This window comes from Ochotona princeps, chromosome 5 (assembly GCF_030435755.1).
Source record: "Ochotona princeps isolate mOchPri1 chromosome 5, mOchPri1.hap1, whole genome shotgun sequence".
In the NCBI taxonomy this organism is placed as follows: domain Eukaryota; kingdom Metazoa; phylum Chordata; class Mammalia; order Lagomorpha; family Ochotonidae; genus Ochotona; species Ochotona princeps.
The window spans coordinates 43,109,623-43,124,609 of record NC_080836.1 but is presented as its reverse complement, the minus strand read 5'-3'; the positions used below and the strand labels follow the sequence as shown (position 1 = coordinate 43,124,609).

The 14,987-nt window shown below is 35.3% G+C and overlaps 2 protein-coding genes across 6 annotated transcripts in view; one reads left to right on the top strand and one right to left on the bottom strand.

Moving 5' to 3' along the window:
* Positions 1 to 2,808, top strand: part of DPP4 (dipeptidyl peptidase 4) — an 84,311-nt gene extending 81,503 nt beyond the window's left edge. Inside the window, exons 25-26 of the mRNA XM_004577330.4 lie at positions 128 to 201; positions 1,778 to 2,808. Of these exons, the coding sequence (XP_004577387.2) occupies positions 128 to 201; positions 1,778 to 1,879 (176 nt within the window). The 3' untranslated portion in view covers positions 1,880 to 2,808. The remainder of the gene's footprint in view (positions 1 to 127; positions 202 to 1,777) is intronic.
* A 7,234-nt stretch (positions 2,809 to 10,042) lies between these two features.
* SLC4A10 (solute carrier family 4 member 10) overlaps positions 10,043 to 14,987 on the bottom strand; it is a 369,353-nt gene continuing 364,408 nt past the window's right edge. For all 5 annotated transcript variants that reach the window (XM_058664557.1, XM_058664558.1, XM_058664559.1 and 2 more), the window contains one exon: positions 10,043 to 10,628. In XM_058664557.1, coding sequence (XP_058520540.1) covers positions 10,562 to 10,628 — 67 coding nt within the window. In that variant the 3' untranslated portion in view covers positions 10,043 to 10,561. The remainder of the gene's footprint in view (positions 10,629 to 14,987) is intronic.

The following is a 14,987-nucleotide window of genomic DNA, read 5'->3' as shown; positions in this document are numbered from 1 at the left end:
TGGGCTAAATGGGATGCTGAGTCCTAGAACTCAAAAGATCCTCCTTCCTTGTGCCTTTCCCACCCCTTGATATCAAAAAACTGCAGTGGCTATCAGCTATTTTTCTGTTTTCTTTCTCTCCCTGCAGATAACGTTCACTTTCAACAGTCAGCTCAGATCTCCAAAGCTCTTGTGGATGCTGGAGTGGATTTCCAGGCAATGGTATAACAAAACTTATGCAAAGGGTTGGGAAGTTGCTGGGGGTGTCTAGTTTGTTCTCACAGGGCAGATTCTCCCAGAAGTATCAGGAGATAGAGAATTTAAAAAGCGGCAGGGGACACTTTCATTTTTTCAACGCTAAGTGATATCTTTCATCCATTCATAGAGTCACATTCAATGATTTTAGAGAATTTGGGGTTAAGAAGCCCAATGCTTCCTAACCTGATAGTATCAAAAACACTTTTCCTATTCATATGCTTGTTCAGCCTCTCCCTGTTTTGATTCAAAAGTAATCATTTATTTGGTAAATGTGCAGCAGAATAATTCTAAAGTGAAATCAGCATGATAATAGCTCGGCTCAAATTTGAAACTCCATTTCTGTCTGGTTTAACCAGCCTTTCTAACAGTGGGATATTAATAATCAGCATGCTTCAGTTTTTGCAACTGACGTGTTATCTTTTGTTGGACAACCACAGGCAATAAACAATTAGATGTGTTTTATAAAGTCCGAAATGCCTAGAGCTGCTGCTGCCTGCACAAAGAATGTTTCTGGGTATTAAGTCAAATTTATTTTCTGCATTAGAGATTTCCAGATGAAGCATTTTCCACATGTACACACATATTTCTAAGTGTGGATATGTATGTGAGTACTGTGCTAAATGTTTTTTGTATAAAAAGCTGCTGCTTTTCTGTGTTAACTAGAAAGGCCTACCTGTTTCCACCCCCCTCTAACACACAGCTTCCTCTGTGCTCGAATGATGCCCACTGTATAGAAGTGGGATTTTTGTTGTTGTTGTTATAAAAATACTGGCACATCTTTTGGGCAAGATTCTTAAAAGAGGCTGATTTTTTTTTTTCCATTTGTCAAAGACACAGGATACCTTCATTAGATACTTTCTAAAACCTAATGTGTGTGTGTGCCCAGCAAAGACTTCTCAATTGTTTAATCACATTTGAGTTGATAAAATTTTGCCTCATGCCGTAATCTCCTACATAAATGTCAGAATACAGATTTGTTAAATGCCAGTGTAAAATGTAAGTATTTGCAAATAATACCATTGACTTTTGACTTCCCTTATGTTAAACATATATGTGATATTTTAAAAGATTTTTCAAGTTTTTTGATGGTGTATGTAAGGAAAATGCATTTTAAAAGTTTATTTATGTAACACAGTTAAGATAAGAGAGATTTGGTACTTGACAATATTTAAAAGAAGTGGGCTTAAAGGGATAAACATTCCTTTCTATAAATGGTGTGGCTGTAAGTGTTACAGTCAACTTTGAAATAGGCTCGAGTGTTCTCATTAGAATGTACACCTCTGTAAAGCACTGTGCAGCACTATACGGGAAATTTGAGTTCACAGTGAGTTCTCCGAGAGGTTTCTGGGGGACACAACAATGTGCCCAGGAAGAGTTCTGGAGAGAAATGACATACCCTTTTGGGCCACATTTTCACTTTTAAAGTGTTTCAAGAAGGAAAACACCCTGGTTGTACCACATATGCTCATGAGAAATTATTTCAATTGTTTTTTAAAGACGGCTGATTTGCTAATTTTGACCTTTTGCTCCCTCTTTCCAGTGGTACACAGATGAAGACCATGGAATTGACAGCAGCACAGCTCACCAACATATTTATACTCACATGAGCCACTTCATAAAACAATGCTTTTCTTTACATTAGCATCTCAAAACTGCATGCCATTTGCGGCTTATTAAAAACCATTTTTTTCATTATCTCAAAACTGCACTGGTGATGATCTTTTTAAAAATACACTCAAAACAAGCAATTTAAGGTTGCTTTTGATCTCAAATGTTATACCTACAATCCATAGAGACTTCTGTCTTCCCAACAAATTATTACTGTGCAGAAGTTTCAACTATTTGGTCTGGTTTTGTTTCTCATTTAAAATCACTGCCATGTCTGTTGCTGAAACAGCAAATGTAAATTGTTTTCATGGGATCTTTGTATAAGTCTGTCGGGCAGCTTTTAATTTTTTTTTTTTTTTTTTCCAGCTAGACTAGTCCAAATCCTGTTCCCTTCTCTAAAGGAACAGCAAGATATGGGCAATGATGTCACTATGGTAGAGATCACAAGTAAGATGCGAAGATAGCAGGACATGGGTGAACGGATTTGAACCCAAGTCCAAGCATACCCCCCTCCGACCAGGCTACTGCTACCCCTCCCCTCCACCCCTGCGAAGAGCTGTTCACAGCCAGACTGGCACAGTTTTCTGAGAAAGACTATTCAAACAGTCTCAGGAAATCATGTATGCAAAGCTCTGACTTCTAAGTAAAACCACAGCAGTTGAATAGCCTCCAAAGAAATGCGAGGGAAACTGCCAGCAATGTAAGGCCTCCAGGTGCCAGTTATGGCTATAGGTGCTACAAAAACACAGCGAGGGTGATGGGAAAGCACTGTAAATGTGCTTTTAAAAAATACTGATGTTTCCTGCTGCAAGAAGCAGCTTGGAACTGACATGCGAACACATCAGCTTGCCCTGTAAAAGATGAAAATATTTGTATTGCAAATCCTAACTCAAAGGAGTCCTTGCATCAGTTTTTCTTGTTTCATTTCTTTGAGCATTGTAATTAAAAGAGTATTTTAAGTTACTTGGACTCCTTTTTTTTTTTACATAGAAAGCAAACTGGAATGTTATATATTTTCCTATCTTACATTCAATAGAATATCTCCTAGTCATTTAGTAAATGTGCCTTCCTTCTTTTCAGAGGTAATGAGTTATGTCTTAAATCACATCAACATGTGAATATATCTATTCATAAAGGCTCTTGCTGAATTTGTTAGGAAAACCAGACTACCCGATAAGCATGCAGAATTCAACTTTTGTAAAAATTAGATACATTAAAATATGTTAAGGCAAGCAGTTCATATGTTTTTTTGTGTGATACATACATAGTTTGTTACCATTACAAACTGATTTTGAGAAATCAAAACAATTTTGGTTATTGATAAAATGCATAGTTTACGATTTTAGTCCAGGGAAGTATGGTGAGATTTATATCATAAAACAAATAATACAAACAAGCAATAACAAATACCACCTTGGCAGTTCTGATGGCTCAGAATTGAAAAAGAAAATGGCAAGTCAGGCACTCAAGTGGCCAATTGAAAAGCTATAATAAAATATAGATTTCAGATGTTGAATTTGGCCTAGCAGACAAATAGCTAGGTAACTGAGGAAACATAATTTTTTATTCCATATACTTTCCCTGACATCATAAGATATAGCATAAACATCTAAAAATGAAAGAAATGGGGTAAAAATTCTACAAGTTCAGCATTAGACTGGTGAGTCATGCATAAGAATTAGCAGGAGACTGTGAAATTCAGTTTTCACTGCACTCATCTTTTCAAAGCATGTTGTAATGTAGCTTCATCTTAACTAAGCATCAAATGTCATTCACCCATTAGAACCATAAACCACCCTCCAAACCTGCAGGGTTCATGTCATAATTTTGTTGCAAAACACAATTCAACTGTCATGAATAAATAGCTCCATCTTTGCCAAATTCTAGATTAAGGAATTATGGTAAGATATGTTCACATTCTGGACAGCATGAATAGTCTTAAGGGAAAATGAGATTAAAATTCCCTTTTATCTTAATTGAAACCATATTGTATGCTATCAAATATTATACATCAGATATTATACATTAGATCCAAAGCAGCTATTATATAATATTCAATGAAATTAATTCATCTTTTCTTTGATCTCTAAATGTGCCAAATATTTTGTCTGGAACCCAGAAATAAAAAAAACAATTCCTAGCATATATTTTTTCAAGTAATGTGGGTCCAAATGGCAATGATGTGAATAAAGTCAACACAATTTTCATTTTATAGTAAGACTTTGAAATTAGTTAATTGGAAAAGATAGGAAATTGACAGGTACACTTGACATACTTAACCTGAGGGTAGGTTTGAAATACACAGGAACTATCCAAACCACTACGATGAAGTTGCCTTCATGATGAGTCCATGGATGGTTACAACTCCTTTCATCAACCAACTGCACCAGTGTCAAGAGATACATACAGAAGAAGATGGGGAAAATGGTTCTCATCTCTTCTGTGGATTCAAGATTTGTTTCATAAGCTGCTATTAAAATTTTTAGAAAATATCCCTTAAATTTTTCTTTGACATGCTTTCTTAAATAGCAGGCCTGGGCCATAACTCAACACATCCTTCATGAGTCACAACCACCACTGTGAAGATCAATGATTACAACACACTGTATGTCATACTGTTTCTTTATTCACAGGAGGACACCAAGATTATTAATTCCACCTCTTAGCAACTGCAGCTTTTGCTCTGTTGATATGTGATTACTGATTTGTAAAAATACTAGATAGTCATAATACGTAGAATTTAAAAAAAATGAAAACACACCAACAATACAGGCAGGCCATTTTCATAAATTAAGTGACTTTTGTTGTGCCATCTTTGTGAGTTATTTCAGCAGTGTCCAAGAACCATTTTTACCTACAAGCTGTACAATCTGGGGTATGTTAGGATGTCCAAAGGATGAAAGATGGTTGAAACTAGCAGACAAATGGGAATGGCAAAGCCATTAATATCAGTACCCAATGACCTGAGAGCATGGTGTTAACATGGGCAATGTTGCACTCAGCAGGAATTTACCCTCTTTCTTTGTCATCCTTCCTTGACACTATTATTAGCCTTTAGAACCAAAGATTTGAGTAAATAATAGCTTTTTTAAAAATTATTTCCTTTTTGTTTTAACTAAGAAAGAAATCTTTCTTGGTACTTACCAACTTTAAATTTGGACAAGCCTGAAGTTCTTATTCTACCTACACTGACTTTTATCTGAACTGACTCTCCAAATTCAAAATCTGTGCGAGTTTAATGAGGACATTAACGTTATTTACTTAAGCTTCTGACACCAGTTAATCACTGACATGATTTACTTAACTTTCTATCCACAGTCATGATATTTGTGGCTTAGGAACAAAATATTTAATTGGATAAGTATGTTTCCGATGAAATAATGATAACTCATAATAACTGGGTTACAATTCTGGGAGTCAAATGAATACCTGGGTAAGGAGAAGACTGGTCCCAGTGCACTGCATCCAATGTCATGGGGAACAGGCTTTGGTTCTTGGCACCTCCACTCACTAGCTGAAAACATTTACCAATGGTTCCTCAGTGTCTTTCAACTCCAATGTCTTGAGACCTGAATAAGCTTGCCCCACAGAACTGTTGCATAGCTGTGAAGATTAAACTGTAGAGAATACCTGACACATTCCTTTCACTTCTGCTCTCCTCCTGCCTTTACAGATCCATGGACTGCAACAGTTGGCTTCAGTAGGTTTAATCTCAGACACTGGTCATTTGCTTTCCTTTTGTTGCTGAAATGTCAGTGAGAATCCTTTTTGAGTCTTAATCATTCTCAATAAATCAAACAGCAACATTTTATATATTTTATTGAAGATTCTGTCAACAGCTTTTGCTGCCTGAGTAAACAAACAGAGCACACAACCGGACTCTGGAAAGTTAGGAATGAGGGGAGCTGCCTTCAAGGAGTGTACAAACAATTGGAAGAAATAAGTCACATGGCAGAAATCTATGACTATACCCATCCAAAGGCAAGAGTACCTATAATACAACACTAAATGCACAGCACGAATGGATGAAATGGGCAAGGTACAAGGGTGGGAAGGGGAAGGTGGTTTCTGGATTCTGATGAGAGTCCAGACTGGCTAATTATAGCCTACATTCTAACCTTAAATTTATTTCATTCTCTCAGGCTTGCTATGCTTGCATCATGCTTTTCAAAACAATACAATTATATGTATGTATGTGTGTCTACATATACACATATTTGTAAATCTGTATAATCTTTATATAGAGAGGAATGCTGTACATAAATTTTAATAAATCTGTTATGTTTGGAGTTACTTTTTAAGCATTTGGAAGTATGCCTGAGCTTCTTTGGTTTTAATTCCAATAGAAACATCTAGATCTGATTGCCTGAAAGTTCTTCTTGGGGACAGGATTCCGAAGCTGATGATTCAACTTTTTTCTCAGTATAGACTATATTATGCTGTCAGATTAATATTTCCGAAAATCCATTTCACTACATCACTCAAAGTTCTTAAGCAATACAGTTCATATATCCTAGCATAGAATTTAGCATCATTTGTAATGTCTCCAATTTTCATTTGTACATGTTTTTTAAAAATTAATTTTTTTATTATTATTACCATTATTATGTTATGATTAAGTTCCATAGGCTCTGGGATTTCCCTTACTGTATCCCCTAACCTCCACCCTCCCACTGATTTCCCCCATATTATTACAATAATCTAGTTCTTCATTAACATTCTTAAGTCCATCATTCTGTTATTTAAGTGTACCCTGACATTGTGGGTATAGACAATGACAAACCATCAAGCATCCTATCGTCAAGATATATTTAACAGTTTCATTGGGAGTCTATCTTTGATTTTGAAGTAGATTTGCATACTGCCCTTTGTCTTCAAATCTAGATATGATAGTCTCTATTACCCAGTTACTGTACATTTCCTTAAGTGAAAAACCATAAAACAAAATCAATAACAGGAAGAAAAGCAGAAAATTTACAATGCCATGAAGCTAAATAGCACGCTACTGAATGATTAATGTGTTGCAGAAGAAATGAAAATTAAAAACCTTCTTGAAGAAAATGTTGCTGTATGACCTATGACTCAGTAAAGAATTCAGAGAAAGATTTTTTGAAAGAAATGAAAATAAAAACAAAAATATCAAAACACATGAGAATGAAACAGAAACAGTACCTTTAAGTCTTCATCCCCATCCTAACACCCCACCATATCAGGTTATTCACCAGGTACCTAATATACCATATATCACCAATGCCAGGCTCCAGCTATGCCACACCCCTTTGCTTTTTATGTCAGTTTTAATTCAACATTGGCATCTAGAAACTTTTCAATTCCTAGAATACATTTCCTTCCCCATTTATATCCTAATTCATATGTTATCTCTTCTATGACGTTTTCCTCAGATATCAGCCTAACTCAAAATTTTATCCTTGAGTTACCCACCACTTTAATCATAACACCAACTCAGTACAAATCACAGTGGATCACAGCTATGTACTCACTCTGCCCTAGAAGCAAAGATCATAGTTCTATTTTTAACATTCCAGCACAGATGGTAGGGATCAACATACCAAGAAGTTGAACTGGAGGGACAACTGTGTCACTTAGCCACAACTTCCTATGGAAAACTTCTAAGTAACAGACATGAAATAGTTTTACTTTGATTAGAAGGCTTCTGACCACAACTAGCCTCACAAAGTAGATACATACAGACTCATCATATTATGCAAATTATTCTCATAAAACTTTCAAATGACTGTAATCTCAATTTGATTGAATATATGAAAAATTTGGGAATCACTCTTACAATGATAGTTAACATAAGATTTTTTCAAAAAGTCATAAAAATAGAAAATGTTTATTTGTGGGGGATTTTTAAAAATGAATTCATTTGAGGGAATCCTCAAAAACTGAAAATGCATAAAAGCTTATATTTTAATTTTATGTTTCTGTGAACCTTCCAAACTACCATCAAAGTCAAGTGCTCAGGAGTGTTTATGCTGAGGTTAAACAGACACAGAAGTAGGTCAGTGCAGTTGGGAAACAGAATAAGTCACTTTTTTTATAATCAAAGAAAAGTCTTAAAATACTCAGGAATTGTTTGAAATACAGGTCACGTGTAAATCATAGAGTAGAAAGTTTCTATTAGAAAACAAGTTTAAACTACATTGAAGATCTATTCAAGCTACATTGAAGAGAATGGTTTCCAGTTCCGTAAGCTGTTAAACGATAGTGATAACAAAATAAGCTCCATAGTTAAGAGAAAAATAGTAACTAGGAAGTCAAAGTTCTGAATGCTACTATCTCTACAGCACACTGGCAGATGGTTTCGAAACATAATGGTCCCATCTGACCTTTGTAACAAACAAGTAGGAGAGACATTTTAGAAAATGTTCTCCCTATGCAGGTTAAAAATACAAGTCTAAGGCATTCTAATAATGAAGAATCCTAATAATGACCTTGGAACCTTTTATTAGTCAGGAGAGCAGTCCTGGATGCACCCAAGACAATATTCTCTGTAAAATCATCTTATATAGTTCTCATAATGTTCTGTTCACAGACTTCAAATTATCTGAATACTCATTGAAATATCTACATCATCAAGTTTTTTTTTAAACCATGGAAGTGTCTAAATTTAAATATTTCAAGCAATCAAAATGTTCTACAGTGATATACTGATTAACATGAAGAAAAAACAAAGACGCACTGTATCACAATTTAACATATACAAGGAAATTAGTCATGATAAATATTTATTTTCACATAACATCTCTTAGTTGTGAAAAACAATATCCTAGTCACATTTACACATTACTTAGGCTTGGCAATAAATTACATTCAAGATACTCAGTAATTTTGACCAGGAATCTGAAATTAGGAATAAATATATAACACCACATTTTTCTAATATTTTATATGATTTCAAAATATTAGGATTAACATAGGAATAGCATTAAAATTCACACAAGAACAAAATGACTATAAAAATACTCAGAAATACAGAATTTCATTGGATCTGATTGCTTATTCAAATAGGTGATCATGTGAATGTCTCAAATCACCATGGTCATTTTAACACAAGTTATTGATATATTAAAACACTGGGAGGCTGCTTTGAGGAATGACTCGGTAAAACTTAAAGTAAGGAAAATGTTTACAATGTAATATCTGTATTATGAAATTCACAAAGGCAACACATTTGGAACAGAAAGTTTCTGCATTTTTCATCTGCACTTATAAGTACAAACTTTTTAAGTGTAATTTTTTCTTCCCATAACTTTAGATTAATGTTCCATTAAAAAAATGGCTCTTTAACGGATTGTGAGAGAAATTTTTCAGAAGGTATCAAAACGTTGAACCTAATGAAGGCTTTCTTGGTTTATTTTCCTACATTAGTCTAATCACTAAGAGAATTTTCCCCCCACTTTTCATGTGTACTTACACATACATTACATAATAAAAGTTTTCAAAAATCACAGGGCTCTGAGTTATTGTGATGTTGGACACTGAAGTATCATAAGGCTGAGGACCATTGATCAAGAAAGGAAGAGCACTATAATATTTAGTCTATATTAAATTTACACTAATCTAAAATGAAATGAATGTATTTTTAATAATACTCAAAACTCCTAACTTTTCTTCTTCTTGCAGAAGCTTGGTAAAGATGGATTATTTTATATGTACTGAAATATCAACACAGCCTTCTCAAACAGTGTCTGAAATTTCCATTGAAAAAAAAAATTGTTTTTCCACAACATGCATTTAATTAAAAAGTGGAAAAAGAGCTTTGAAAAAAAAATCACAACTAGAAACCTGTTGGTTTAACAATAGAACATAATTCAGGACCAGTATCAAGTAGCATATGACTATTAGCAGCAGAATAACTGTACACAGGTGGAATTTCATGTACAAAGATTCACTGTGTGGTTTTCCATGAGTACATATGAAATAGGAATGAGAAACATCTGTTGTCAATAGAAAAGAAACTTAACATCAGATTTCTGATAAAGGTTTATATTGAAAATCCCATAAAACAGTTAGAAAGTTTTTGTAAAGCATCTTGATCATGTACTCACAACTTGAATTTTCAGTAAATACTACTTGACCCTTTAAAACTGGTATAGGATTAACAGGTTGTGAACAGGTTTCTATATATTTTTTTCCAAATGACTCTAAGGTTTAGTTCCATATAAATTGTTAAGTATTAAATGTATCAATATTAAATCAAAAAATACATAAACAATGATTTTTTTAATGCATTCAAACTACCTTTTGATTTGGGTCTTTCGAAATAAGTCACTAATGCTATGCTGTTAAAAAATGATAAGAATTAGGTCCATGTTTCAAAATTCTTCTGAATGAAACAAACAGGTATCTTCAGGTCACTAAGGTCACTAAGGTCACACAAGCTAGGTAAATATTACTAATCTCTTTAGGAAGGCTATTGTTTTCATAAAGTTTACAATGTGAATCCAGTGTTTGCAAGTGTCTAACATACAGCAAAGAACACAATGATTCTTGCATTAGCAATTCTATCTGGTCACAACAGTGTCTCACTGCTCAGAAGCTTCAACACAGAAATGAAACAAGTATTGCACTACTTACAGTATGGAGGTGGATTTGGGATGAGAAACAGAATTTATAATACATGATTAAAGTAGTTGTATTAATAATTGACACTCTTCTCATATATATGTAAAAATAAATTGAAGATCAGTCATAGACAAGTCTCCCTGTCAACACCTTTCCCTGAGTCAGCTTTCTTCTCATTTCGGCTTTCAGTGCTACAGGGGAAGAAAGAAGAAATTTATTACAGCAACCCAACCAGGCTACTAAGATATCTGCTCATTTAGACAAAAGACCCATCAACTCAAAGCATCACAAGAGCCCTTAGGCATTGCTCTCTCATGCTGCGAAGCATTAATAGGTAGGAACAATTAAAATTCTCTGCACTCAGTGAGATACAAACCAAGAACTGCAGAGAGGGGGAAATTCAAAACACACTAAAAACCAATCAACCAACCAACCAAACAAAAAAACCAAACACAAAATCCAGATATCTTAAAAATAATTCTAAATGCATGCAAGATTAATAACATGGTGCTCATTTGGGCAAATGAATCACTGATGATTATTGAAAATGCCAGCCATGCCCCAATCTTAAGACAGTGCCAACATTTGTAAAGGACACAAGCAACATGTTTCAGTAGGTATTTCTAGGCTCTGCCTCAAGTAAATGGCTTATCGTTTGTGCTCAGACTGGATCTTAATCTTTAATGAGGACCATGTGTTGGACAGTGGAGAGAAATTGGCATCTCCTTTGATTTGGAGAGTGGGTCACCCTCTACACTGCTCTCCAGACAGCTGTGCTATTCTGCACACAACTCACCCTGGACATTACAGGAATGAAGCTTTACCCACTTCTTTTAAAACAAACTCATTCCCAGTGGCTTCTGTTGAATCTCGCCTTACTACTTAACTTGGTCAACAAGCAAGCTGGTGATAATAGGACTCCACAACTTTTGTCTTTTTCAATAGTTTTTTCCAATCAATTTATATCATTCCCACTCTTACACTGACATTTAGAAAGATTAAAATCATGTGCCCACATGCATTGAACTCATTCCCAAATGTGTACACTTCCAAAACTGCTCACTCTTCAACTACCTGTAGCATGTGGCAAAGCCCTCCGCCATTTGAGGCAACCCTGTGATCCTCTCTGCTGCTTGACACCAAGGCCAACTTAGACTCTGACGCCCCAGGTTCAAAGAATTCTAACATTTGTACTTGCTAACTTTAGCTGTTCATTATAAATGTTTTAGATGACTGATGGTGGGAACAATCTGAGTTTTACAACTTTTCACGAAGTAAGTAATAAAACTTAATTTTTCTATAGGGCTTCCTTCTTAGTGGTCAATAACTTCGACACATTGTAAGAGTGTGTTTTTTAGATTGTTTTTTTCTCCAATTCAAGCTAGAAACAGCCCTTCTCAGTTGTCACCACCACCCGGCACCATCAGGTAAGAAGTGCCGGAGCTTCTGCCATCTATGGCATGCTGCCAGCGCTGAGAGCTGGTGTGAGCAAGTGTCTACGGCACGCGGGTTTATGCCTGCCACACTTCTCAGCACATACTCCTTGCAGGTCAGAGAAAAGCAACTTTTTTCCCTTTTCTTTTCTCCTTTCATGAGAAGAGATGACAGTGTGCACATGATGTGTTGGGAGCCTTAATTCTGTATTTTTAACTCCTCTCTTTGTATGACTCACTTTCTTCTACTTTAAGCTCCATTTATGTGACAAATATCTGCTATCCTTCTTTTCACATTAACTTTTCCTTACACTTTACCTGGTAGCTAGTCTCTGCCAAACAAAGCCCATGGAAGATGGCAGCACAGGGCAGTGGAGAGTTTGGGGTCAGACTTCACATGTTCTAGGTTCAGTTTCCAAAAGCTAAATATGAGATGTATGACTTTCAGATAATTATTTAATCTCTGAGACTTGGTTTGTTTAGCTGCAAAATTAGTTTTATACTAAGCAGTCTGTGAATCCTGTAGCCTAAATTCCAGAATTCTGAGGTTAGTACATTTAACTCCTATAAGCTCTTTTGAAAGACAAAAAGACAGATCCATACACAAGACATTGTGGAGACAGAGACATTCTGATCTCTACACAAGTACAATTCCTATAAGCATAATACTTAGGAACAAAAGAAATGTCCCAAAAGCTTTTGACAGGTAAACATGTTATTAATGGCACTCTTAGCTACTAAACCATGTAAAAATAATTCAAACTATCAACTTGATCCACAATATGTTTTCTTTTGACACTCTTCCCTGATTGTATCAGTTATATATAACTGCCATTTAACAGGCTGAATATATTCCCTCTCATTAAAACCAATGGTTTTGGTGTTATATTCCAGTAAACTATGAAACTAATTTTATAATGAGCCAAAGACATTTTTAAAAATAATATCAATATATTTTCCTTGTATGATTATTGTTGCCTGGATTTCTTGTTGTATTTACTTCTGTGAGTGACAATTTAAAATCTTCATTTTAATTAGCACAAGGGGGCTTCTACAGAGCTATGGAAAAGTTATATTGTTTTTTTTATTTTATATATAAATATTGCATTTATTTGCAGGGTACCTTGTGATGTCTTTTTACATGTATACAAGAATGGTATTTAACTCAGAGAGCAAACAACCAAGTCCCCAATTTTTGGTTAAAACATTCATTCAAAATCCTCTCTTCATATATACATAGATGTATAATATACAAAGTTGTAATCTATGGTCACCAAACTGTGCAATACTTAACATCAGAAGTTCTTTTTCTTATTGATCTGCAATTTACTATTCATTAATTGATCTTTCTCTCTCCCTATTACTCTCTGAAGTCTCTTGTAATCACACCATTCTTGTCTCAACTTTTATGAATTCAGTTTTTTAAAGAGTCCATGTAAGAATAAGATCATGTAGAACTTCTCTGCCTGGCTAATATCACTTAAAATAATGACTACCACATTGTTACAAACCACAGGATTTCATTTCTTTTTATAATTCAATAGTACTCCACTGTCCATATACAATATGTATTTTCCATCTAGTCATCAGTTGATAAATGCCTAGGCTTAAGCTGTTTCTTCACTATTGTGAATAATACTTTAATAAACGTGGAAATACAGATGTCTGCTTGACAGATAACTTTCATTTCATTTGGATAACACTGTACTTCAATTTCCAATTTCTGAGGAACTTCCCATACTGTTCTTCCACAATGTTTTTTAATTCAATTTTTCTGCAAGCTCTTTGAGGCCCCATCATATACATAATATTATCTGTTATGGCATTGTAATGAACAGATGATGTATATCTATTATGCATCAAATACTCTGTAAAGACCAGGAAAATAAGGAGGGTAAGACTGTCCCTACCCTTGAAGGGTTATAATGTAAGATACAAGGAAATGACACTTTAAGAGAGAGAGGAAAAGGAGACCTGATATTGTCTAGTTGCCCAAAAAATCTATGAGAACTTTACCTCAATGACAAAATATAAGTCAAAATAGTTATTATGAACAATATTTATCCAGCACTCATGGGAGGGCCTGGAAAATCACAGCAAATACGAATGTAGGACAGAAAGCTGTGGTGAGGAGTGTAGAAGTCAGGGTTGGTGTGAAAGGAAGGTGGTCTAGAGCCTCGTGTCTCCCACCAAGGTAAAACCAAGTGCTGCTTTCTCTACTGACAGCTCCTTCCCAAGAAACTTTGTGAGTGTTGGTTTTATAACACATTGCAACTCCTCACCTATTCTGTGCAATGAGACCTGTTCCCAATCAATCCACTCAATATATTGTGGAGCAGCTTGTCACACGGATACATGGATGCATAGCATGGGTTATATAAATATAGAAATTAGACATCCAATACATGTGGTAGAATTTGCAAATAGTTCTCAGATTCTACATTCATTTAACCTAGATAAAATATTTTTAACAACAAAAAGTGAACAAAGTTATTGAAAAATAGGCTGCTATGCTAAGAATCACTAAGAGATAGCGAGGCTTCTCTATGGCAAGGAATAGACTGAAAATTAACCAGTAGTTAGATGAGCGAAGCTGCATGGAGTCAGTTAAGGTATTAAGAAATACACACTGGGCCCGGTGTAATAGCCTAGTGGCTAAAGTTCTTGCCTTGTACAGCCGGGATCCCATATGGTAGCCGATTCTAATCCCAGTGGCCCTGCTTCCCATCCAGTTCCCTGCCTGTGGCCTGTGAAAGCAGGCAAGCAAAAGCGTCGGAACCTTCCACCCATGTGGGAGACCCGGAACAGGCTCTTGCATCTTAATCAGATGGGCTCAGTTCCATTGTGTTCACTTAGGGAGCGAATCATCGGACGGAAGATCTTTCTCTCTGTCTCTCCTCCTTTCTGTATATCTGACTTTCCAATACAATAAAATAGATCTTAAAAAAAAAAAAGAAGTATCCACCCAGGTGACCAGGTCTTTAGCCCTGTTTTTGCACACAGATACTCTAACAGGTACCAAAATTTCACAATTCCTGGTCATCATGCTCCAAAACCTGAAGATTCCAAAAGAAAGCAGTGGATTTGGAAAAGTACTGCTGTTGTGAATGTTGGTCG